Source organism: Glossina fuscipes, unplaced genomic scaffold (assembly GCF_014805625.2).
Source record: "Glossina fuscipes isolate IAEA_lab_2018 unplaced genomic scaffold, Yale_Gfus_2 1, whole genome shotgun sequence".
NCBI classification, from domain to species: Eukaryota; Metazoa; Arthropoda; class Insecta; order Diptera; family Glossinidae; genus Glossina; species Glossina fuscipes.
In genome coordinates, this window is record NW_023998415.1 from 177,201 (window position 1) to 203,730 (window position 26,530).

Genomic DNA, 26,530 nt, shown 5'->3' on the forward strand with positions numbered 1-26,530 from the left:
AAATACAAAAACACTTTTATTTTAATGTATGCGCTTAAGCATAGAAACGGAAATGAATCTTAACGTAGCTTATAAATGATGAGTATATTAACCAATACTCTGAGGCGTAATATTGATATGCGATGATATAGATGTTTCTCTGATATAATATATAATATCGATTTAAAAGAAAAACTTTCTCCACCACAAAATAAAAAAATTAATGCCAGCATATGTATATAAATATATAATATCAAGTCTATATTCATAGTTATCTATACGTTTTAAATAGTGAATCCCTCTAATATTAACATTAGACAATAACGCAATAAACCTGAAAATCTATTTACGGTTTACTTGGTGTGAAATAATAAAAATTGCGCGTGAAAATATTTCTTATTGATAGTGAGATATTTTTTAGGTGCTTTCCTTTTTTTGAATTTTATTTCATATTTATTGGTTAATTTTATTTCTTTTATTTCTTCATCATCTTAGATATACAATCTATCATATATATATATATATATATATATATATATATATATATATACATATATATAATAACTTGTTAAGCTTCGTTGAACATAAATGTTTACAGCATAACTATTGTTGTCAACTACTTGATAGACCACCAAGAGGTGGCCAAACTTTGATAACGTAATTTTATAATAAAAAATAATTTAAAACGGAGAAAACAAGTAAGGATATTATAGTCGTGCAAGGAAGATCGTTAGATACACTACATCACTTCATATAATACAAATATTCGCCACTTTTGGTGACAGTACATCAAAAATTACATTTTACTTTCGTACAAAGGCATACTTCGCATGAAAGTCCGCACATTGGAGGATGCTCAAAACATCACATCACGTGATACAAATTTTGGAATTTTACGTCTTAAAAATGTTATCATTTTTTAGAAATTAGGCTTTCTCCCCATATAAGGGTTGGCATTTCATGATAACCCCTATATGTGTATGTTAGGTTTTAAAAAATAGACTTATGTGATTTAAATTCCCTGCCGTTAATTTCTTTGCTAAATTGCTACGAAAGACCAATTTCCATTTAAAAATGTTAAACCTTTTTCTGAAGGGCTGACTATTCGTGAGAATGGTATGGGATCCAAGACATATACTCAAATTTGGTCCACTTAATTTTCATGTCAAATTACTATCATAAACGAATTTCATCATAAAAGATTGTCAATTAGTCATTTTCGGCATGTATGCGGTGGTTCAAAAATTAAATCTTTGTAGCCCAAATTCGGTAAAGTTGATTTCTTTGAAATATTTGAAATCATATCTTTTTACCATATAAACATTCAATTTTCGTAGGGACGGTTGTATGAAAGGGATTCAAAGATTCGCCCCAATCTAACTAAATTTTTCATATCAATTTAGAATGTCGACATAGTATTACACAGCGCGTTTCTGAAAAAATATCGAAAATTGCAAGTTTTTTCCATGCAACGAGCGTTCGTCCTTGCGTCAAAGCGCATCAAATATCATCAAAATATCTCAAAAATTTACGGCCTGTAGACATAATACATCAGTAAATGGAGAGACTTCAGACGAACTGACGGAGAGTGAGTTTTAGACCGATTCAGAAAATGATTCTGAAGCGATCGGTATAATAAAAATTGGATGTTGCATACGCCCACAGAAATCGAACATAGTCTGTACCATGTGTGTTGTAGAGTGTAAAAATAATTTTGATTTTCATTTTCATTGCAATGAGAAATAGTTTGCAATAATTGTAAATATTTTATGTTAATATCTATGTAAGCATGCTTCACTTATTTATGCATAATTCATTGTTTTTACCTAAGAATAAAAAAATAAGATCATAAAAAATGTTCAAATCCGGATTCGCCTTACATTTCAAGGCACACACGCCCGCGTACACGCACCCTTACTCACATGCACACAATTTCTTTTTTCTGTTTCCAAAGGAAAATCTTATTATTATTGAATAGTCATAAAAAAATTTCCTGAAAGGCAAAAGTGAATTGTTTGGCAAAAAAAAAAAAAAAAAAGGAGGAAAAGGAGCATAAAAATGACCATAAGCTAACTTATGTATGTATATGAAAAAGAAAACACACCCACAAACATTACGTACATTACTCAAGAGATTTCTTTTATGCCACTCGTTATCGCCTTCGAAGGTCTTAAGTGCATATGTGTATGGAGTGCACGGAGCTTAGGGGCAATACGCTGTCGAAACAACTGTTAAGCATTGCGGCTGAGGCTGAAGGTTGTGTGGGTGAGTGTTAGAATAATCATCATAATCATACTTAAGTAAACATGTGTGTGTGTGTGTGTGTGTGTGTGTTTTATTTTTTGTTTTTATTAAGGGAAGATTTATTGAATACATTTTGGATGTTTCTACGGTTTTTCTTCCTTTTTTATTGTTTTCATATTTGGCCAAAGGTCATAATCGTAAAATCCTATAATTGAATTATTAAAAAAAAGAAAGGTTCGAAAAAAAAATTAATAATAAATGGGAGCAAATGGCTGTTGATATCCATATGCCGATCGAAATATTACTGGGGCGTGTCAACAATATTAAGCCTTAAGAGGAAATCGAAATCTATCAGCATTTAAGATGAACTTAAGCTTTTCTTATTGAGCTTAAATAAGCGTAGAATCTTTTAAAACTATCCAACATGCAAAGATCTTTCGTTTCTCTCTTTCAATTTAAAAATTCCGGTTTTAATTATTTAACTTAATTTATCTCATTCTGTCTGTCTGCGCCTCTCTTCCTGTTTTTAAGTAATGATTTAGGAACTTTCGTACCAACCACAATATTCATAATAATAATTTTGCGGAATTTTGCTTTTTTTTATTCTGGGTGTACTAACGCCCCAGCGACAATCAATTAAGCTTATTCATCACTAATATGGCGATTTTGAGTAATAGTGTGATAATCGCTATAATTTATTGATTAAGAATAATGAGCTACAAACATTTGGTAGTATATTTTTAAGAAATATTGGATAACTGCCATGTCTTCTTTACGGCGCTGTCAAATTTACATCGAACGACCGAACGTTAATGGGACAAATTACTATAATCATAATTCTTAACGGAGAGTAATTGTGCAAATAAAAAACTCACTTGCTATTCTTAACCGCATCGAAAATTAGTTTCGTCCTTGGCTGAGGTCAAACAACAATATATTTATTAAAGTTGAAATTTATCTGACAAAAGGTCCTGTCTTTTTTCTCACTTGGATCAAGCGCATGTAGCGCATTTATAATAATAGGACATGTTTGCTGTGGGATTTTTCGCTACATTCGCAGTTAGTTTTTCACAGATTTATCTTAAATAATAAGAAACAAAGTCATCGATAGTAGGATTGACCAATTTAAAGGATTAATATGTAATAGGGTAGTATAACAATCCGAACAGCTCGCAAAAAACTCGAAAACGTAACTCGACAACAAAAGCCGTTCATGGAAAACGTTATCGGCATGTATACCAAATGTTACGAGGATTCACTCGGGCCATCAAGCTATTTGCTCGATTACGATTTTTCCATTGCGATGAAACGACGTAAGGTGGGAATCCCTGTTGACTGTTAACGTTACGCTCTTCAGCAGACCATAGGGTTGATATATCTGTCCAATCGTTCAATTTCTCTCAAACTAGACTTTTCAATTTTCTCATGATCGTTGTCATAACGACTTAAATTCTGACCTAAACGAGCGGCGTTGTTAAACAGATTACCGCCACAAAATCTAATGTGACTTAGGGCGTATACTTCACGATGTCACTTACGCTACAATGCGTTTTGTACATCATACAACGGGATGATGGTGAGTAGGGAAGAATTGAAAATTCAAATTTCTTCAAAAAAGTTTTTTTTTTTGTATATTTTTTCCATTCTACGCATAAATTCACTTAAACTGATTTGTTTGTTAACAACGAAAAAACAAAAATTTTTTTTCAAGGCAATAAATATTTGAATCATTGGTAATTCATTTTAAAATGGTCAACACATATCGATAAATTAATGCAACAACAGTAACAATAACAATGCAATGCAATACAAAATTTATATTAAGCCGAAAAGAAAAAAAAAACAATAAATTTAACCTTCCGTTACCTTTTACAAAATACCTGAAAGCCAATAAAAATTTACACATATGTACGTAGAAGCACAAGCATGTACTCGAACTGATAACGAAATTGAAAAATAAAGTAAAAAAAGGAAAAAAAAATGTTGAAAGGAAAAAAAAAAAAAAAACAAAATGGTTGCGCATGAGCACAACAGTGCAGGGAAAAGCACAAAAAAACTTTAGTTGTGTTTACACATTTTTTTATGCAAATTAGTTTACACATATAAAACCGCACAAATACACCAACAAACCATCACAATATCTCTCTAGCAATAATACAGTAAAATAAAATTAAACAGAAAAAAAGCATAAAGACTTGAGTAAACGTATAAACGTTTACGTCTACGTTTTATGTGTAACTAAATAAGAAGAAGAAGAAGAAGAAAAAAAGAACCAAAGACTTCAATAGTTTATTTATGTGCGTCTGATATTTAAGGTAGCGTATAATGTTCGTATACGCAAGCGTGTGTTCCTTTAAAAATTTGTCGCCATAAAAATTCCGTTTTTTTGTCTTTCCTATAAATTAATTATTTAATAAATTACGAACAAAAACAGAAATTTATTTATTTATTTTTTTTTTTATAACAAGCAATTATTTTGGTTTTTTTTTTTTTATAATTTTATGCTTTTAATAAAAATTTCACTTCCTTTTATTTATTAATATACATTAAAAAAAAAATCTCGAATTATTTTTATTACTTTTACATTAATAAATATTACTTACTTTTTAATTTACTACTAGTGCTTTGTTCTCGAGTCCATGGCGGATCACCGTGCCCGGAAAAATCTCGTAATTTTAAATAGCTTATCGTCAGTCTTATTATCGACGCCTTATCCAACTGACTGGTTATTGCTGAGGGTAATGGTAACATTTTCGCTAATTCATAGAATTCAAAATTCTCTTTGCCGCGTCGTGAGCGGGCGGCATCTCGTGATTTTTCTTTTCGTAACTCTAAAATTCTGGAAGAAAAGTATATGAAAAGATTTTAATTAACAGTAATTAACTAATTTTCTTAAGGTTAAGAAGTAGATTACTAGAAAGAGGCAGCAAGACACACACACATTTCAACCGACAGTTAAACAAAGTTGCTTCTAATGGTCTCAAACCTAACATCAGTTCACTTTGAAATTCTTTGCGGCATATTCATTAACCTAACGAACATATGCTTATATAACAACAGCGGGTACATTTAAATTTAACAACTTGGCTTTGAAGGCCTTGATCTTGATGAACGTAAATACAAGAAGTGTTGATTTTCTGGTACATTACTATACCAATTACAACTTTTCCACCTTTACTGGAAAGATAAATTTGTATTTGAAATTTTATTGTTTGTCCTTTTAGTCAATTTATGATAAAAAAATATTAATTTAAACTCAGCTTTTGTCTAAAATTGTCCGAAAATCATACGAAAAAAATGCGAACGATCTGCTTATACTTTTTAGTATATATATATTTCTTATATATTTCTTCTTCTTCTGCAAATCGCCAAATCAACAACAGATGATTCTTTTCAGTTGACTAAAAAAATTCTATATAACGCGATATAAATCGGCATATATCGGATTAACAGATTTATACTTTACCTTGCAATTAAATATCTGATACAAAATATATAGGATGTTAAAAGATTCAAATAATTTTTCTTCTTCTTAATTACCCCAAATGAGTAGATATGTAAGGGTCGGCATGATCATTAACATCTTCTCGGCCTTCTGTAAAGAACTTACAACGACTTACAAACATATTCTTCGCCAAAGTGAAATGGAGCAATTAATTTTATTTTTTCATACAAAATTTCGATGGAGGTACTTTGATCTGTCTTTTTTTTTTAATAGCAAGAAAATTGCGAAGCGCACCAAAACGCGTTTAACCTTTATAACTGCCAGCACAATCCAACTATGCGAAATGGCTGAATGGTTAGCATATATTGGGGACGAGAGTACCAACAGGGCAAAAGAAAGATATCGAAAGTCGAATGTACGTAGCCCATGAAATTCGAAAAGTCACTTTTTTTTAAACACACCTCGTATGATATGCCCTCAAGTTAGTATACCGCGGAATGTGTTATAATATCATATGTCCATAACTTAGTATATGACGGAATCAATACAGTTTATTGCAGTACGCCAACGGTCAAGATGAGTGCAGACGATGTCTAATTAGAATTTTAAATATAATGAAAGAAGAAAATTTAGGATTGAATTTTATACAAAAAGCATGCCTGACTGTATGTCATAATAACTGCAGAGGAGGATAACCTTTCTTTAATTTTTTCATTCTATTGATTATACGAATCCCTAAAAATTTTAGATCTTCATTGAAGTGCTGTCACTCATTCATGATCTTCCTGAACAATATGCAGAAGATATAATGAAAAATAGCGTTAGTAAAGTCTTTTCTTACTTACTTTTTTTTTTTTTTTTGTCTCTGATGAAAACATATTTCGCCACATTTCTTTTCAGTACGTGTGAAAGCAAAACAAAACGTAAATAAGACTAATTGCTGGTAATTAATAAAAATTAATAGCATATAGTTTTTGTTGAGAAAAAGTAAGTAGAAGTTGAAAAACTCATAAGAAACACAAGAAAAATTCTTTTGTACGGTCTCGACTTACAACAATTCGTTTAATACTTTAATCACGTCATTGTATTTTCAAGCAATTTATATTTCTGACCCATTTGGGAATAATAAACTTGATGAACATCTTACAATTATTGATAAGTGAATAGAGAATCTCAGCCATTTTAACGAATAATCAAACCAAATATTGAGCCGAAATTTTAGTTTACGAGAAAAATGAAATCAAAATTATATATATGTGAAATTCCTTTTCCGACGATAACGAATTAGGGTTAGCGTAGAAAAGTATAATGCAAAGTATGATGCAAATGCGGCAGCAATTTCATCAGTTGGATTATAGTTTATAATAATGCACTTGTATGTATATGGCTTAGAATGAGATTGAATAGCAAGCAACATTAATTGTGCTTACAACAATATTCAGAAAAAAAATCATCATCATCATGTATCATCTTAAATTACTCAAGCAAAGAGCTTAGATTATTTAGTGATAAAGTCATTAGATCATGCCAGAGCCACGTTACAGATGGCGATGTTCTGTTCAAAATGCACGATTTCCGTCCAAGAAGATTCAATCAACATCTTTCGAAAAAACATCTAATTTCTATAACAGTCGAACTGATAACAATTTCGAAAAATTCTTCTTTTTAAATTAATTTATGAAAAAGTATACTGACACATTCTAACAGACGCCTTCAGGCTTGAAAGCGATGACTGTTGCACAAACTTCATCATCAATATGGAAAAAAAGATGTTTATTTTTCCTCAATTGTTTCAGTGTTTTTTTCTAATAAATCGTATCATCCTTACTAAAGAATCCTGTATATTGACGGTGCATAAATGACCGCAACATTGAAAATATCACTAACTCCTGAAGGACACTGTACACTGATTGAAATTAGAAATCCGAACCCTCATTAAGCTAAAGATGTCTTTAGAAAAAATTAATCGCTTTTTTAAAGGATCTTTCATCTTAAGTAACTCCTTACTGAAGGGCGTTGAAACTAGTAACAGAGACTGAGAGCTCTTCTCTTAATCAGAAATTTCTTTAACAAAACTGATATGACTATAGAAGAATACTTCTTAGCATTATTGTTAGCATTCTTTCCGGGTGAAAAGAAAAAAACGTTATTAAACATTAGTAAGGATCATAGCTTAAAAAAAGGGATCTGAGCCACAATTTGCTCAATGATTATTATTACACCAATAAAAATACTACAGTGGGGCGCGATTTACAATTAAATATCCCCACTCTACAGTTATTCATATAGTGACTTCCTAAATGAAGCCGTTGTAAAGCCGTTGGTAGCGGCCGAAAAAGCGGTCCGATCCAAACCACTTTCCAGATAGGTCGGCCCTGAAACGAAGAACAAGTCAGTATATCAAAAATACACCTAAAAATATCTTAAAAATTATGGCCTGTACGTTGAACACGAAAATGCTTGGACAGACAACGGGCGGACACACAGGCTCGATTTAATGGTGTACCTTTGTTTGTATTCTCATCCATCCGCAAATTCCTTCACCCATGTACTCCTTTATGCGCCTATTTGTACCTTTATCTGCCCATTCGCTCACTTATTCGGTCATGCCACACTGTTCGTCCGTCCAATTTCCGTACCATCTATCTGTTTGTCTATCCACGCCTCTCCATCGTTATTTTTGAAAATTATAATTGAAACCTGAAAACTGAGAATTGAGAAAATTGTACTCGGCCGACTATTTTATATCCATCTCCGCCTAATACTAATCAAAAGTGTGTCGCCTTTGTATGATCTCTGAAGCTTATTTGCCGACGCTGCAAAAGTTTTAATAAAAGTGGGATATTTTAAGATTTTAACATTCTATAATATTGAGTAGGCGTGGCGAATTTTTTCCCATTTTGTACAGAATTTTTGGAAAAAGTTGTGGTCGTAGGTTATGTTGCACTATGCTCATGTTCTTTGTCCGATCTGGCTCAATCTCAATGCCGACCTGCCTGCAGGAACTTCTAATCTTTGTGCTAAATTTAAAGCCGAGTTAGTGATCGACATATTTCGAGTTCACTTGATATCGGAAAACATAAACCGACTTCAGTTTGTTATAATGAACTTAGTGTCTTCCGTATACGAGAGGGACTTTGGCGATGACAAATTCTGACCATAGTTGCGAAATTTGCTTTTTCTGATCATTGTTATTGTAACAAAAACCCTTTTTTTAGTTTTTGTGATCATAATTAAAAAAGCAGTTTGCGTGCACCCTACAATTTGCTCTTATGAACAAATTTTCACAATGAAATATTGAAGATTACACCTTTTTAACATATAAAGATTCAGTTTTCGTAGTAACTGGTGTATGAGAGGTCGTTTAAAAAATTACTCCAGACGAACCAAATTTTTCATATCAACTTATAATGTGAAACCACGATTACCTAGCGAATTTTGTCGACGAACTTTGAACATTCCAATATCTTTCCCTGTTACGACTTTTTAAAATAAAGCGTTCTACGGTCGCAGAAGTAGATCGATCCAAAGCATTTTCAATAGCGTGTACAAAATTTTACCGATATATCTCGAAAATTGCAACCTTAATGCAAGATACACAGATAGTCAACAGAAGGCCGGAGGGTCAGACGGACGGGCAAGCTTAGATTGATTCAGAATCGATGGCATAATGAGAGCTGGGAAAGCGCAATTAAATATCTATAAAAGATATCGATATAACGTTCGATGGGAAAACATGTCCTACGGCCGTGTCAGTGGAAAAGCGTATTCACGTTTAAACAATTTGCTGAAATCTTTTACTTTAACGAATATGCAAACATCAATTCAATTTTGTAAAATTAATGCTAATTTGCGAAGTTTTCAAATATATTTATAATAAAGTAATTTACGTTTTAAAGTTTTATTAACAATAATTCATTAGGGGCATAGAGAGAAAAACCAAAAAACAATGTAGATAGATCTTTCTGCAATGTTGTAACTGTGTTGTTGATGTCTGGTATAATGTAAACAGTCTCTGCGTGGAAAATGATACACAGACTGTGCGTGTTTATTGAGCTAAAGCAACTTAAGATAGATTGCGAGAGTTTTTAGTTAACATACCGCAACAACAAGATTTAATATTTTAAAATTAATGATAGAAGATCATCATTTTAGCGGTTTCATCATAAGCATGATTATTGTCTTGGTAAGTTGGCTAAAATGCTACTTTACTTTGTGCACAGATGAATATTATTTTGTTTTTATTTATTTGTGATACATGTATATAAATATAAATATATATATATATATATATATATAAATATATATAACTTTATAAAAACTTTTAAGAGTTACATCTCTGTTTTTTTATTTCGTAAATTTTCCACAAGTGATTTCTGGTTCTCTTTGTCGGTCTTTTTCTGCTTTTGCTTTTTTCTCTGTATTTTTAGTTTTTTAATATTTTTATATTCCCCACCAAAAAAATAAAAGGTGTATATGATAATATGGTCGTTCCGTTTGTAACAATTTGGAAATACACATCAAGTTTCCGTTGTTGTCGAACGGCGTTAGATTCTTAAGGCAAACTAGCCAGCCATGTCCGAGTCTTCTTCTCCTCTATTAGAGCTGTGCATTCCTATTTCCGATCCAAACGTAAAATGTAAAAATAAGCATAATCTTAACGCCTACACGACTTTTAAATCAAATCTTTGAACTAATGTAGTCGCCAATAACTACCATTCTAAAAGAGATAACGAGTTTAGATTTTGTAGAAATATTTTTTGGGTCATCAAGTGATTCGGCGTTACGATCTGGCCATGAAAGGCGAACGTAGGCTATTTCTCGTTAATTGCGATAGTAGGTATCCAAGTTTCGCCTAGTGATGAATGTAACCTTAGTACTCGGTTGTGTTTTTCTTTTTTTACTTAACCTTATGAGAGTTATCATTACACGCGCGTAAAGGTTGCTGTAGAGCTTTATGTAGGCTGCTTTTTGGGTTTCTTTTTTAAGCGCTCTTTGTTGCAACATTTATGTACATTTCTGATCCATATCTTTTTAGTCTAGCGATGATAACTTCATCAGAAATAAGCCGGTTCTTGTTTGTCATCTCATATACATAAACTTTATAATATTTTGCTTTGTTTCTTGATGATATTTGTTAGCTTTGTTTTCCTTTTTTTTCAATTTTTTGTTGATATCTATCTCAGTTTATGCAGATACAACTTTTAAAAATTTTTTATTGTTTGTTTATATATATACTTTTTTTTTTTTTTTTTGGCAATTAAGGTATGTTAACGATGTTCGGCACGGGCCAATAAATTTATTAGAAAAATATAATAATAAAAAGTTTAAAAAAATTAAAAGAAATGTGAAAAAAACCGATGTATACAAATTCTTTTTATTAATAACTTGCTCATAACATAAAGGTCTCAACATTTTTCAAAACACTATGTGAATTGAAGGTCCGTGGGTTATACCTTCTAACACGATATCTGATTAGGATTCATCTCTTGGTTCAAATGATTTGTTTTACTAAAACTCTTTTTCCCTTTTAATTAAGAAAAGAGAGTTGGCTTTAATTATTTGACACTTGTAGATTGTTGCATAAGTCCCATAGGCGTGGAAGGAGCTGTCAGAGCTAAGTTAGATTTCAAATCGACCTATTTTAGAGATTTTTGTTTCTTTCTCAACTCAATTCAATTAGTTATTGACCGAAATTTAATAAATATCGTACACGCCCGCTTGAGTAGCTGAGTAATTAAGTGTCGTGACCACGAAGCATGTGTTCAATCGTCAAAGGTTCAAATCTCAAGGCAGTGGTAGTGGTTGTAGCGACTGCTCAGTCGGTAAGGGCTCACCACTTATTGATTGAGCGCGCATACTTATTATACCGTGGTCGCTTCCTTATCACTTCCTCTCCTTCCTCACTTCTTTGGAACTGTTAGTGTACTCTCGGGGTGATTGGTAATGTTAAAGAAAAGAACATAAAGCGCATTTTTATTGTCCCATTGCTCTAGTAATGGGTATTTAACGTGGCAAATATATAATTTATTAGAAATAGTAGATTTTTTTGATGTACTCTTGTCAATGAACTTGTTTTGAAACAATTTTTCTCCTTCCTTTTCCTTTCAATCTTCCTAGCGACAATGGTACTTGCGTTAAATGAATTGCGGCTGGGAAGTGGTAGCGTAATGTCTTGCTTTTTGATTGCTATCTCATCTCACCATCATGCGCTAACGGGTGTCTTTGGAAAGTGTTTATGATCATTTCCAAAAAAAAGATATGTTAGTGTAGTTTCATCAAAATAATCTTTATGTATATATAAGGCAAAGAACGATTTCGAAGCTTTCATTGCTGCTGCTAAGAAATTAAAAATTTAAGACGAAGTTTTTAGGGTGCATTATGGACACGGCTATAAAATTATATATTTTCTTGCCATTACTTCTATTATTTCGCTTTATATAAAGTGTAAAACGTTCGATCCTATCTTTGACAGATACAGCAAAATGGGCGCTTTTTAGCAAAAAATCGTCGAGGAAAGGGAACGAAAAGTAGTATTTGCACTTGGATCACAGGCTAATGGAAAACAACTAACAAAATTGTATTCGATTGTGGCCGAATCTTTAATATTCATCACCGTTATGTCAAAAAAACCAAAAAAAGTAAAAGAACGAAATCTTCATTCTCTATTTTTAAAATAAAAGCTTTTGTCGTATAGACGAGTGGGCGTTGTAGATGTATTCTTGGAAAAGTTGAAGTCACTTACAAATTCTTTTCCAAATTTGTAAGCGATATTTTCATTTCCGCTAATATGCGAAAATGTTTACCACAAATACTGTACAGTTGCGCAGACAGACAGATTGGCAGACGAATAGACGCATTCCAAATATGAGACTGACCAAGAATTTATATATTTAATAGGGTTTTTGAAGCGGATTTGGAGAGTTTTTGTAAACGTGCTACACCCATAGAATATGCGTTCAAATATTTGTGTATTTATCTGCCACAGTTTATGAACAATGAGCAAAAAATCAATTTTTTATGCCTTCTAAAAAACAGAGGTGATCTCAGTTTACGAGGTGCTGTGGGCGTATCCTTCGACCGATTTGGCCTATTTTCAGCACCAACGTGCGCGCAAGAACTTCCAATGCTTTTGCCAAATTTCAAGTCGATAGCTTCATTTTTGCGGCCAGGAGAATGTTTACAATAGATAGAAAGACGGACACGCTTAAATCTATTCCGAACTGAATGCTTAGCTCGATCTGTGATCCTTCCTTCTATGCGTGGCACTCTTTTATTGATAAAAAATGTTTTAGTTAGCTTATCGAAAAAATCCGCTTTCGTCTAGAAAATGTAATTTTAAAGATTCCTTAAGAAATTCGAACGAAAAAAATGAAAATTGTTCGAGTTACACTGCGTACCGTTTCGAAAAATTAAGTTTCGAGATAAACGCTTTTAAGCAAATAGAATGCGTTGTAGACATCTATTCTATTTTAATAAATTTTTTATTATTTTTGTACCTAGCACCGATGGATGACAGCTATATGTGTTTCGTCAAAATGTTTGCAACGCCCAGAACGAAGCAATAGAGACTCCACAAGGTATATATCTTCTCGCTCAGCATATAGTTCGGAATCGATTTAATCGTGTCGCGTGTCCGTGCGTCTGTCTGTCTGTCTGTTGTAAATATTCTCCCGGCCGCAAAAATAAAGGTATTGACTTGAAATTTGGCAGAAACGTGGGAAGTTCTTGCAGGTTGATATTGAAAGTGGGCCGAATTGATCGGAGTAGAAACCCGCAATGGAGCATAAACTGAACAGTCGCAAGTGATTAAATTTTATTTTTTTCACCTCTTTGAGGTTTTATACCTATTTATCATTACGCAAACAAGACAGAATGTTTATGTGAGTGTTTTGCGCATTTCTCAAATGAGGATATATTATTTACCTAACATCGAGTTAACTCTAAAATGAATATAGTAGACAGCGCGATTAATTTTTTCTTAATAATACCAACGATAGGGGTATTAAATAAAATAAATTGGAGACTAGAATGCGTACAGTGGTGGGTAAACGACATTCGGCCCCCGCCGAGTATAACTTTCTTATTTGTTTTTTCTTTTAATTTAAATATAAATTTAGATTAGTTACGCTGGATGTCACAGGGCCCCTTAAGCGAAAAATGTTCCCGGAGTTGCGGTGTTGCCATTTTTTAATTTTTTCCCAATTAATTTTTTTCTCTACTTTTTTTACAGTGGTTTGTTCCCTTGAGTTCGTAACAGAGAATGGATGCTGTTAAGGTTAGCGATTAACATAATTTTATATACAGTTGTAGTTTTAAAATTAATTTTATTAGTAATTTTAAGAGTTTTTTCTCCTCTTCCCTTTCTTATATGATTAGGAGAGTCGAGTATATTTAATTTTCTTCGTAGTTTTATTTTTTTACTAAAATGTAAACTCAAGCAGAAACCTTGAAGAAAGAAGAAAATTGCTTCATATAACAATTAGTTACACTACATTTGTCACAACATTCGTGATATTGTTTAACAATAAAAATGGTCGTCAATTTTTCAAGACACATACAAGTCCGTCATAGAAAAAAAAAAATAAAAAAATAAAAATAAATAAAAACAATTAATCTCTTTTGTATTTTTTTGAGTAAGTGAGAAAAGAAAAAAAATCAATTTACTAACAAATTGGTTGTCAATAAGTTTTTCATTATTTTTCATCTTTTTCATCACAACATATTGTGTGAAAAGAAGCGAAAGAAGAAAGCATGTGATGAAATGTTCTTGTTCTTATTCTTTTTCTTCTCCTTGCATATGTGAAACCTTTCAGATCACAAACGAAATATTGAAGTAACAAACAATTATTGTTATATACCTTTCTGTATATATATCCAGGCAAACGCGTGCAGAGATAGTAGATAGTGTTTGAATACTGTTCTGTAAAAGTAATTGATATGACGAAAAACATTTGCTAAATACGTTAACAAGACAAGCGTAACAGGGCAAATTTTCCAATTATAAAAAAGTTTTATTTAAACTAGAATAATTAATGATTAATCAGAGAAATCGTTTTGGTATTGACTTTGTTTTTTCTTTCACTGATAATTTTGAAGCTATTATGAAAAGATTTCCGAAGTCAATAATATTTTAAGTGTTTTTTTGGCAATTTTCGACAGAGTAGTAACTATTAAAAATACGTCTCACGTCATAAATTGGCAATGATCATGATTGCTTTCGAAAATTTGTCAGCTCGAGAGCAAAAGATAAACATTTCAGTTTTATTTTTTTTATTTTAAAAACAATAATAGTTTGGATTCCGTCAAACGTCGGATAATAATCGGCAATAAATGTCCTGGACATTCTTTGGTTAAATGCTGTTTTTCGTCCTCATACTTGAATAATTGAACAGAGAATTTGTGTTTTCGTATATTGTATGGGCCGATTGAAGGTATTTTATTGCAGATTCGCGTTATAGCATGATTCACGAAAGTGGGTTAGCCAAAAGAATTTGAGCTGAAAGCATCTAATAAGTCTATTTTCGCGAAACGCGTTATTTCGATAATGCGACGCTTATACACGCTGATGACATTGAAATGTGTACAGATTGCTGCAAGCAAAGCATTTCTAGCGAATTTTTTAGATATCAATAATAATTTGTTTAATTTATATCTATCTGTGTCTGTCCGTCGGTGTAATGTCTGTTGTAAACATTCTTCTTCTTCTTCTTCTTCCAGAGCACCACGTAAACTGAGAACATCTGTTTTTCAAAACAAATAAATAGTTGGTTTTTTAATCACTGCTCGCAAACTATCGCAGATAAATGTGCAAAAATTTGAATGTATATTCTATGGCCGATGCTGTAGCGCCTATACAAAAAACTGACCGCGCCTACCCAATGTTATTGTGTATGAAATTTGAATTTTTTTTAATACCTTTATAAAGCGCAATAAGAACCTTCAAGAACCCCATACAGTATATAAGTTCTTGGCCAGTATCAAATTTGCTCGCCTAAACATGCCCAACTGCCTGTCTCCGCAACTGTGTAGTATTTGTGGTAAACATTCTCCCGTTAGTGAAAATCAACCGGACCCACTCCATGTTGAAGAGCATGAGCATTAAAGAGAAAATGTAGTTCTTTTTCTTGTCTTTTATAGGATAACGGGTGATGGGCTCAAAAGATTCGGTCACGACCAAATATAATTTTCTTACGTGATATTAATTGCTTTGCATACTTCAACCAAAATTGGTATCTAGGACTGCTTGACTTTCTTTTTTGCGTACATATTGGAATGGACGATAGTATTCGAACTTTTTAATGTCACATAACGGATACAGAGTTTCCATGTGGAAGTCATTTTAAAATGTAAACCAGGTTTTCTTTGCCATCGTTTACTCGTTCAATAAGCTTATTAAGCAAAAGTATAATGGCTTCAGATGCAGGTCTAATAAGTTGCCGGTTAAATATATACATAATTTTATAGGATTTTTCTTGCGATTGATGTATAACCGATTGTTGCAGACCCACACCGTTTAAAACTTGAAAAGTTTAAATTTTTTTGGCAGAAACTAAACCGAAACTGGAAAACTAGTATACTAAGGGATCAATAAATATTACATGGTTGTAGAAAGTCTTTGGATACTTTTTCTACATTTCCTGGATGCTTTATTTGGGAAAAATGCTTTTGCCGCATTTGCGTTAAGCTAGCAAGATTTATTAGAGCTTGGTAAGCCTAAGCCCAAGACTAATAAGCCTTTTGAGCCAAAATCAGGTCTACGCTCCTTGAGAACATTGACCAGTATGACGGTTTTTTAATAGATTTGTTTTGATCATTAAAATTAAAACATGAGATTAAAGAGATTTGATTTCGTGGACTGATTTTATTTTCTTTATTTAGACCTGGAATTCAGCTAAAATAAATTATTAGTTGAATTCAATTCAGTTGGCTCTTAGAAGTAAATCTTTTATTAATCATGATTAATAACTAATACAAAGTATGTAAAGAAAAAAAATGACGAAAATATTTAAAAAGAATAAACTTCATTTATAAATAAATAAGAGAGTGAGCGAAAAAAAGGAAAGTGGAAAAGATATACACATTTAATACAGAGGCATACCCACACCCGGTACAGATCCGAATCGAATAGCCATTGCAAACCCCTAAGCCATTGCAAACATGCAAACGCTTGTCAACCGATACTAGTAAGCAAATTCAGTTAATTTTTTGAATCATATAAGATGTTAAGATTTAAATACGATATAGGCAAATCACGTGTATTAAGAAGTATTGATTTGATAAAATTTAAAAAATGCCATATTTCTGCTGAGGACTCTGAACGGTTTGAAAAGCTCGTAATTATATTTGCATTGACTAAGTTTTTTGAAGATACAGCTACAAGAGAAACGATTCGGAACATTAAAGTTTAACTTATCAAGTAATGCCGGGGAATCGATAGAACCATTTATTAATTTAATTAGGAAGCAAAAGCCAAGAATAAACCTACATTCCTCAAGTGAGGTTAAGGCTGACAGAAGCACTTTATTTCCATAAGGAGGCAAAGAGACGAACGGAATCCATTCCAAATTCTTAAGGACAATGAGCAGGAATTGCTTTTGAACGGATCCTATTGAATCGATATAACATCTATAAGAAGAAGACCACACAACGGAGGCTCACTTAACTATTGGTCTGGTTAATCTCATGTATAGGTTCTGATTACGCTCATGTTGGGTTCATTCAGCTTTTTGGACCACCGTTTAATGAAACCTAGCGCCAATCTAGTTTCACTTAAAGAGAGCTCAGTGCGCAGATTAAAACGTAATCTTTACTTGAATAGAACTCCTAAATCTTTGAATGAATCTATGTTTCCCAATTTTTGTGAACTGATGAAGTAATCAGTAGTAAATAAATTCCGACTTGAGAAAGAAAGCCTCTTACATTTTTTTCGATATAATTTCATAAAATTTAATGGACGGAATTTAATCACGGAATGGCCTTCATTGATGTATACAGAATGAATAAACAGTGGCCATAAGTGGCGACGTTCAAGGATGTCACGGGCGATTTACCAGATATGGTGCAGTTAAACACAGCCCTGAATGATCTGTTATGACGATAAGAGATTATCAATTTCAATCAGTACAGAAGGAACTCAGGGGCCTGGAGTTCAAAGATCGCTAACTTGTCGTTAACTAAGTCAAACGGTTTACTAAAATCAGTACATACGACATCCGTACGAGAGCCACTGGGAAAAGTTTTGAAAACATGGTAAGTACACTTTAAGAGGTTCGTAACAGTTGATACTCCTTTTGCAGAGCCACGCTTAAATGACGGAATATGAACTAACCGCTGACTAAAAAATTCGTTTAAATAATTGAGGTAAGACATTCAACGTAGCAATGCCTCTATAGTTCTGGACAAGATTTCCGTTATTACATTTGTCAAATTGGATGAGGAAGCTACTTTTCCAGCACAAAGACGAAACCCCCCATGTCAAGGACTACTTTGAGTGTACATGGTGAATTGACATTAGGCTCAGGCGTATAACTATAGCTCAGAGACTTCAAGCTTTGTAATTCGTCATTTACTGAAATGACCAAGTTCGGAATAGAAATCGAAAAAATAATCTTAAAATTTTGTAAGTAGCTTCTTTACAACTCCCTTTCAAAAGCCTAATGAGTTACGGCAATGTCTGAAGAAAACGACAACCACAATCGCAATAGGTTATTGTCCAACGATAAATTGAAATTTTCAAAATAGTATTTAGCAGAATGGCCAGATGATACGAGTGGACTATACAATCTACTTATACTTTGTTTTGATATAAGTTTTTCAAGGTGGATATAATTTTTTTTTGGAAATTTATAATGTTCTTCTTCTTTTCTACTATTTGTAATCTAATTGTTCCCATCGCTCTTAAATCCATTTAAACCTTTGATAGATGTAGATCAACTAATCAACACAAGAAAAAAGAAAAAAACATTTTTTTTACCACTTTTAAAGTCTTATGGGCATCAAAGCATTATAAAGCAGCTTAATGGATTACAAGGACTGTTAGAAGGCATTAATTCATAACACTGATCGCGACATAAATATCGTAAAAAAAAGAAAGAAAATAACAGCAACCGCATTTTATCAGTAAAATATCGTCGCCAATATTTTGCCTTAAAAAAAAAGGCAACCAAGCATGAAAGCTGATTAAAGTTGAAGTTTCATTTGATATTAAAAATGTAAATCAATGCATTGTGTTTGCTTTTTGTGTTTCCTTTTTTTTTGCTCACCGAAAAAAAAAAATATTGCAACCCCTTTTACTTTGTCCGAAAATAACGTCGCACATAATCGCGACAACTATTGATCTTTAGCACTTTCACACTATTCATTATAACATTGAAACGTAATTCAATAGAAAGAACTTTTACCGTTCGATTTTTGTTTTTGTTTACCTTTTTTATGTTAAACTCTTGAAATGCGGAGATGTTCACCTTATAATAATTTCTTTTTTAAAAAACTACAAAAATATTAGCGTGCAATTAATATGACCGAAACCACTTGGGCTACAATGGTATATTAAGCTTATGCAAATGAATGCAACACCCAGAAGAGGTCGACATAGGAACATCTTTAGTTAATCATAAAGTTCATATTTTTTGTTTTAAATGAAAGCGGAGTAAAGTAAGGCTAGAGTGACCATGCATTGAAACCAGCAATCTTTCTTTTAGATATCTTGTATGAAAATATGAGAACCATTTACTGTCGTCGCCTATGCTAAAGCTTTGTAAGTATAAAGCGTTAGATACTTTTGCCCGTCATAATGCTTATTCATCTATTTTGACTGCATTGCATTCTTGTATGTAAGTTCATGTAACTCTCAAACATTGTGTTTTTTCACTTCTCACAATTTTCTCACATATGATGCTCTAGATGGAAGTGAGTTTTCATTTTATCTCTTATATAAATCAACACTGTATACTTTTCTGATAATGGGATCCTGTATGCTATTAGCATTTTTAACGTAACACACGTAACGCGTGACTCAATGATCTGATCAGAAATAGTTATTGCTTTTCGTGGTAGAAGAAGTTTCGGAACCAGTTAATCTAATTGCGGTGATATTGAAACGTATTATTAAGGAACGTAGGTTTATCTAAAATATTTGGGTTCTCGATAAAAAATTGATAAGTGATTTTATTGATTTAAGATAAACTTCAATATCCCGAAAGGTATTTTAAGGACTTTTTTTCCTTAAAGCCTAGTCAATGCAAATCTAATTATTAGGTATTGCATCCATGTACGGCTTTTTTGTCAAAATCTAGTGCGATGAGCTATTTATAATCTAATCTCTTTATCGAATTCCCACTACACTATCAAACCTTCTCTCCTTAGTATTTGTGATTCGTCTAAAGTAGTACTTAAACTAAAATTATTAATTTTCTTAACTTCGTAGCTTCTTATCTTCAATCAATATAAGCTGTGAGTGTGCTTCTGTGCTTCAATCATTTTTTTATATCCCTCTCCGAAGGATATTGATTTTGTCAAAATGTTTGCTGCGTCAAGAAGGACGCTTTTGAGAACCCTCCACAAAGTGTATGCATTATTGATCAGTATGAAATTTTAATCGATTTAAGCATGTCCTGTTGGTCTGTCTGTCCGTCCCTTTGTGTAACGTCTGTTATAAACATTCTCGTCTTCGCAAAAAATAACCTATTGACTTAAAGTTGGGCAGAAACACTAAAAGTTGGAAATGGCCACACCAGTCAAAGGACACGCCCACACTAACACCTAAACTGAAAACACCTCCGTTTTTCAAAACGAATAAAAAAATTTTTTTTTCTCGTTACTCATAAACTATAGCAAATAAATTTACATAAATTTGAACATGGCCGATGCTTTAGTATTTGTATAAGAATGGAAAAAATTGACCACGCGTATCCAATATCATAGTGTATCAAAATTGAATTTTTTCTTAATACCTTTATAAGGCGCAGAAAGAAGCTGTAAAAACCCTATAAAATATCTAAATTCTTGGCCAGTTTCAGATTCGAAATACACCTAAGCACCGCGCTTATTCGCGGGTCCATCTGTCAATCTGCCCAACCGTGTAGCGAAACGAGGAAACCGCTCACAAACTTGCAAAATAATTCAAAATGACCGAAATCCATTAAAGGAGACGCCTACAATGCCCACAGGCCTACGCGGCAAAAACTGAGAACACTTTGCTTTCTGTGCTTCTTGCTCGATACTCATAACCTGTGACACATACACCATATAAAGATTAAAGATTTCCAATTTTCAGTCACAAGCGAATATAATTTTCTAATTTTTTTTTCTCTTTGTTTATCTACGCAATTGTACTTCTCTACGTACTTTTATTTCATTTAAAATCTTTTATTGAGGTTTTAGTCATTAGTTTTTAATTTAAGTGCAGTCGTAAGAATCAAGTAATTGTTTAACTTCTTTTATATAAAAACATAAATAAATTGAGAGTAAGTAACATAATTAAAATATAAACTTCTCTCGCACCTTTTAACAAAACATACAGAAATTTATACATTATACATTACAGGTGCACAGACATGGTAGCAATATCCATGCATAACAAGATGAATGAAAAGGTAGGATTAGAGAACGGATTTTTGCTCCTTCTTACGGCATCAGAAGACCGATTGAAAAGCTTGAATAAAAAAAGGAATGAGAAGAAATTTCAACTCAGATCAGGATGGACGAGATTACTTTGCATTCAAAAAAAAAAAAAAGAAAAGAGATCATATGTTCCTCTTTGTTGTGCATATTTTAAGTAAATTTTGCATCGCACTACATTGTGAGACGTCGGACTATATTGTTGGACGTTATATTTTTCGTCATATGTCGATTTCCTTTTCTTAAGACAAAGTTATTACTATTGATTTGAGAGTCCATTGATATGAATGTATTTTAATAAAATAGTAATAGTCTTTCGATATTCTCATTGCGTTCAATGCTTGAAAGTCTTCCTTTTCAGGCTTGTTCTCTTATTCTATTCTATTAAGTTACCATTACCGTTATCAGCGGCTAGATCTATGGTATATTTTTAATCAGGCTAAATATTATGACTATTAGATTCAATTAATCTCGGCAAAAGTTGTCCGTATTCGATAAACGGGAACTTTAGAGCTTGTTAGACGAGCAAAGAGAAAAAGCGTTGGGCAACGATGGATTTGGTTACAGTCCAAATGTAGCTAAGCTACGATATTTTTGACAAGTCTTCAAAAGCACTTGAAAGGCCAAAAAAAAATCGAATCAAGAATATCTATGGACTCTGTAATGATTACATGGCTATATGATATTGAAAAATTTAACGTTTACTTTGCTTGCAGAAATTCAAAGAAAGTATTTCAGGATTTTACGTTAAACATTGCCATAATTATACAGCCGTAAACTAAACGGTATATTACGGCTTTGCGATCGTAAACGGAAATTATGTCTATTCTTGTTCTAGATGTTTTGATTTTGCATAAATTTTGATATTCCGAAGGGACAATCTCTCATAGGAAAACGCTTCGATATGAATTGTTTTAGAAAAACTGTACCAAAAAAAAGTTTCGTTTAACTTGTGATGCTTTTGTGATGATGCTCTAAGTATGGCTATAAGTCTTCTTTTACTTCTATCATTTTTGATGATTAAATAAAGAAAATTGTTTTAATTTTGACAAGTCCCGGAGCTTTTATAATACATTGTAAAAAGTAAAGCAATTCCAAGGGACGTCATTTTTTCTATTTCTTACAAATTGAATTAAAAGACGGGGCAATTGCTTTTTAAAATCATGATGTCGTCAGAAAGGCATAAATATTATCTTTAAAGATCTCGGAAGTAAACCTTTCAATCAACTGGAAAAGTTGACCTCTTAATTTCCTATTATTGTTTAGCTAACTTTGAGGTAATCAATACCACTACAATTTAATTTTCTGTGGTAAAAGCACAAAGCAAATTTTTTTTTAGAGAAAGTTGCATTTGATAATTACTTTGACTACTTTTCCGACTTTAGAACTGATCAGCCTGGTAAGATCTCGAACTTTAGCATTATCGCAATGATAACGAACTTAACTCTCATTAATAATTCAAATTCAAAACTTACAAATTTAGATGTAAAAATAGTTAAATTGCCTTCTAACCAACCGGTACATATATTATGAGCGAATTCTCTTCGTATCCCTTTCTAATTCAAATTTAATATGGGTTATCCGTTCTGTTAAAAGTTCCCTCATATCTATTTCATTAGTTATGATATTTAAATCAGTTGACTTGAAATGTAAGTTAAATTGATTTTGGTTTATTGATTGTTGCATATTAATAAAGGAGCAATGAGTTTTGCTTGCTACCCAAGTTAACTATTTCGTATACGACACAACTTCTAACTGTCCTCATATACTATTACGTTTACTACTTTCTTCGAACGGAAACAGAGAGGAGGATTTAACATATATATGTATTAATTTTGTTATAAATATGTATATGTATCATCTAAAAAAATGCTGTTAGAATCGGAAAGGGTAGCGTATTTTAATATGACCACGTGTCTTTTTTTTTGCAGACAGACCTGAATTGGTATATGTATGCAGTATGGCAGCTAGTCTCCAATTCGTTCCTTCTTAAATAAGAATTAATGTAATGTGCATTGGTTTTCAAATTAAGTGAGAATTTTGAAAACGAATCGATATTTGAAAAGTTTGATGATATAATACTTGACAGGAAGATATGACTTTTTTTAAGTTCGTCTTAACCTGTAATCGATTGACAACCGCCAGACGGAGCTCACCAAAAACACAAAATCAACATTGTGACATAATGCATGAAATACATAAAATCAAGGCCGGAGCAGGTGATCACATATCCATCATATCTAACCTTCTACGTCTATCGCTATCTGATAGAGCGGAAATCCTAATACTTATTAAAGAAAAAAACAAAAATAAAAAATACCTTTCATTAAAAAATTCAAATATTTCCTACGTATGGCGGGTCTTAGTGTATATAGGTATGTATATACAAAAAAAAAAGGGGAGGAGACCATTTATGTTCGGTTTAAACATCAAACATTTAAACATTCTTTCACGTCAAACAATAAATAAATAAGAAGTAAATGGGAAGTTTCTGCGCATAGGTAAGGGCGTGACGCGTTTACGAGTACGCCTTCGATTAACAGAGAGACTCCAAATGAAATTTGTTCTTATGTTTTTTCTTTGCTCCTTAAGAGAATAAGATCCGCCGGGACAGGTATTTGAAAATGTTTTATTTTCATTGTCAACAATCTTATGTATAATTAAATATGTTTATGGCGGCAATGCTGCGGAAATATGTACGTGACCTATAGTTATTTTATATACATACATTGTTATTTCCAATATGTTTTTTTTTTCTATACTTAAATTAAAGAAAAAAAAAACCTATTTTTGTTTAAAGATTGCGTCGATTTTTAAAAAGTTTCCTATCCTTTGATTTTTTGCAGTTTATTTCTTACTAACCCTGGGTCACTGGTGTGCTGTTGAGTGTGGTGCATACCAGCAGCACCTTGTTGATGTTGATTTGTCATTTTATTGTAAGGCACGGCGCATAGATCTTGATGGGGCACTAGCCATGAATGAGCAAAGGGTCCGGCGCTAACAGCCGGCATACCTAAAGAGCCCATTGGCGTTATGTGCGTGCCAGGATGACTCGGTGCCGATTGGCGTTGATAGCCATAATCCATGGCAACGGGTGGATAAGGTAACATAATGGAGCAGTGGGCTCCTTTTTGTTTTTATTTTCTTAGCAAATATAAACAGCTAGAGGCTGTTCGCATTAAACACACACAAACGTACTTAAAGTATTTTCAAATTTTTCTACTTCAGCACTGAACCATATTTCTTAAGGATTTATTTAAATGAATTTATAAAAGGTTAAATATTTTGGGAGATTACTGGCTGCAAGTCATTAAAGAGGTATTTAGCGAGCTACCGCAAATGATTTAAATTTTTTTTTCTATGTTAACGTTTTGTTTAGAGTTAAAAATACACTTTCGCTTTCATTGGTTGCTGCTATGTTAACATAAGTAGTAGAATACTTATGTTAACAATAATAATAACGTAACGTGCACGTTCAAAATTTTATTAACATGTTCAACACATGTTTTATAGTTTAGAACACAGCGTGGAAATGGCCTTATACTCGCTTATACACACACAGACATTTTTATCTATACATGCACACCCATATATATATATGTATATATATATACATACATATATATATACATACATATAAATGCAGTTATCCTTCTTCTACAGAAATTTACTTGAAAACTAATCAAAATTCAAATTTGTACGTCAATCGAACGTGTTACGACAATTTTGTATTAGCGCGTGTAACAACAAAAGCAAGAGCCAAAATAAAAGCACAACATAGCCGAGAATTTACACGCGCGCGTCCAGTTAAAATGCGTTTTTTGTTGCTTTTGTTGGTTTTCTTTCGCTTAAAACAGCCTGCCGCACGTCATGTGTTCTTTTCCCTTTTTTTTTTTTTTTTTTTTTTTTTTTTTTTTTGGCAATGAAGCACGTATTGCGCGTTATTGAACCAAGTCCAGCATCCGATTGATGGCAATGACGACCCTGTTGATGATGAGTTGTAATTCTAACACGCACAAAAACACTTGTACACGTACACGTACTCGATGCACTATATTTCCAGGGAGTAGTGAAAGGCTGTACACTAGCTGTGTAGAGTTTCCAGAATAAAAACAAAGAAAAAACAAAAAAAAAAAAAAAAAAAAACAAAAATAACAGAAAAACAGAGAAACCTCCCGTACACACTTTTCACTAATGTTCACTCTGCGTGTGCGTGTATCTTATAGGTTTATGTAGGTTTTCCTTGCGGTCTGCACACTTTACCGCTACTGTGCTCGTTAACTAATACTAATACACTGAAGAAAGCCTGAGATGTTTTTATTAAAATGCTAAGCGTATTACAATCGTACGTCCGTTGTTGGCGACGAGTACGTGCAGAATAATTCGTACGGGCCACGTTCACGTCACAAACAAAACACTAAAACCAAAATGGAATTGAAGATGTTTTACAAAAGTATAAAAAAAAAAAGAAAGAAAAATGCACAAACACATACACATACACGCTTCAAATATGTATAAAAATATAAAAGAAACAAAAGCAACGGTGTGTAAAGAAAAAACGTTGCATACAATAAGAATATTAACAGTACTTAACACATATGCATACGCACAAACACAAACACTATGACATTCTTAGGTATACGCATAAGAGTTTGCTTGTTTGAATTTTGTATAGTATATGAATGTCTGTCCATTTATTTGTCTCTTTGTCTGTGAGGGTGACATAGCTGGCTCGGCATGCACAACACGAACCAACCATTCATCCAGATTCTAAAACTACTGATGAAGAAGAAGAATAAGAAAAACAAAATATACAAGTACATTTATTCATATAGAGAGAAAAGAAGAGAAATAAAAAAGTAAAATCTCTACCATCTACAGCCAGGAGTAAAATGTTATAACCAACGAACGTGCAGTTAGACACTCACACGTACATACAATCACATATAATATACACTCACTCACATGCCATGCATGCCTACTCCCCCACTTTGTTAGTCGCTTATTTACTTAACCGCCCCACATTGTGCTATAGATCTCCGTTGTGTTTGTGCTTAAACGTGTGTATATGCGTGTGTATAAGCGCTCGCGCGCGTATGTGCATATATGTATGCGTATGACCAGGATTCTTCTATTTTCTAACCAGTGTGCACCTGACTTGCCGCACAGTCATGTACTTGTCGCACCAGTAGCATTTTAAGCAGTCTCACGCTTGCACATTACTCTTAAAACGTGAGCTCT

General features: G+C 32.7%; 1 protein-coding gene across 7 annotated transcripts in view; it reads right to left on the reverse strand.

Annotated features, from left to right (window-relative positions):
- The window catches only part of LOC119645248 (protein trachealess), a 101,028-nt gene that overhangs the window by 13,450 nt on the left and 61,048 nt on the right, over positions 1-26,530 (reverse strand). The window contains exons 1-4 of one of the 7 annotated variants that reach the window (XM_038045348.1): positions 24,961-25,642; positions 24,848-24,861; positions 24,152-24,703; positions 4,827-5,062 (exon numbers count right to left, since the gene is read on the reverse strand). In XM_038045348.1, the coding sequence (XP_037901276.1) occupies positions 4,827-5,062; positions 24,152-24,399 (484 nt within the window). In that variant the 5' untranslated portion in view covers positions 24,400-24,703; positions 24,848-24,861; positions 24,961-25,642. Of the gene's footprint in view, positions 1-4,826; positions 5,063-24,151; positions 24,884-24,923; positions 25,643-26,530 lie in introns of those variants that run through there. The other 6 variants (XM_038045349.1, XM_038045350.1, XM_038045344.1 and 3 more) reach the window with 6 other exon arrangements.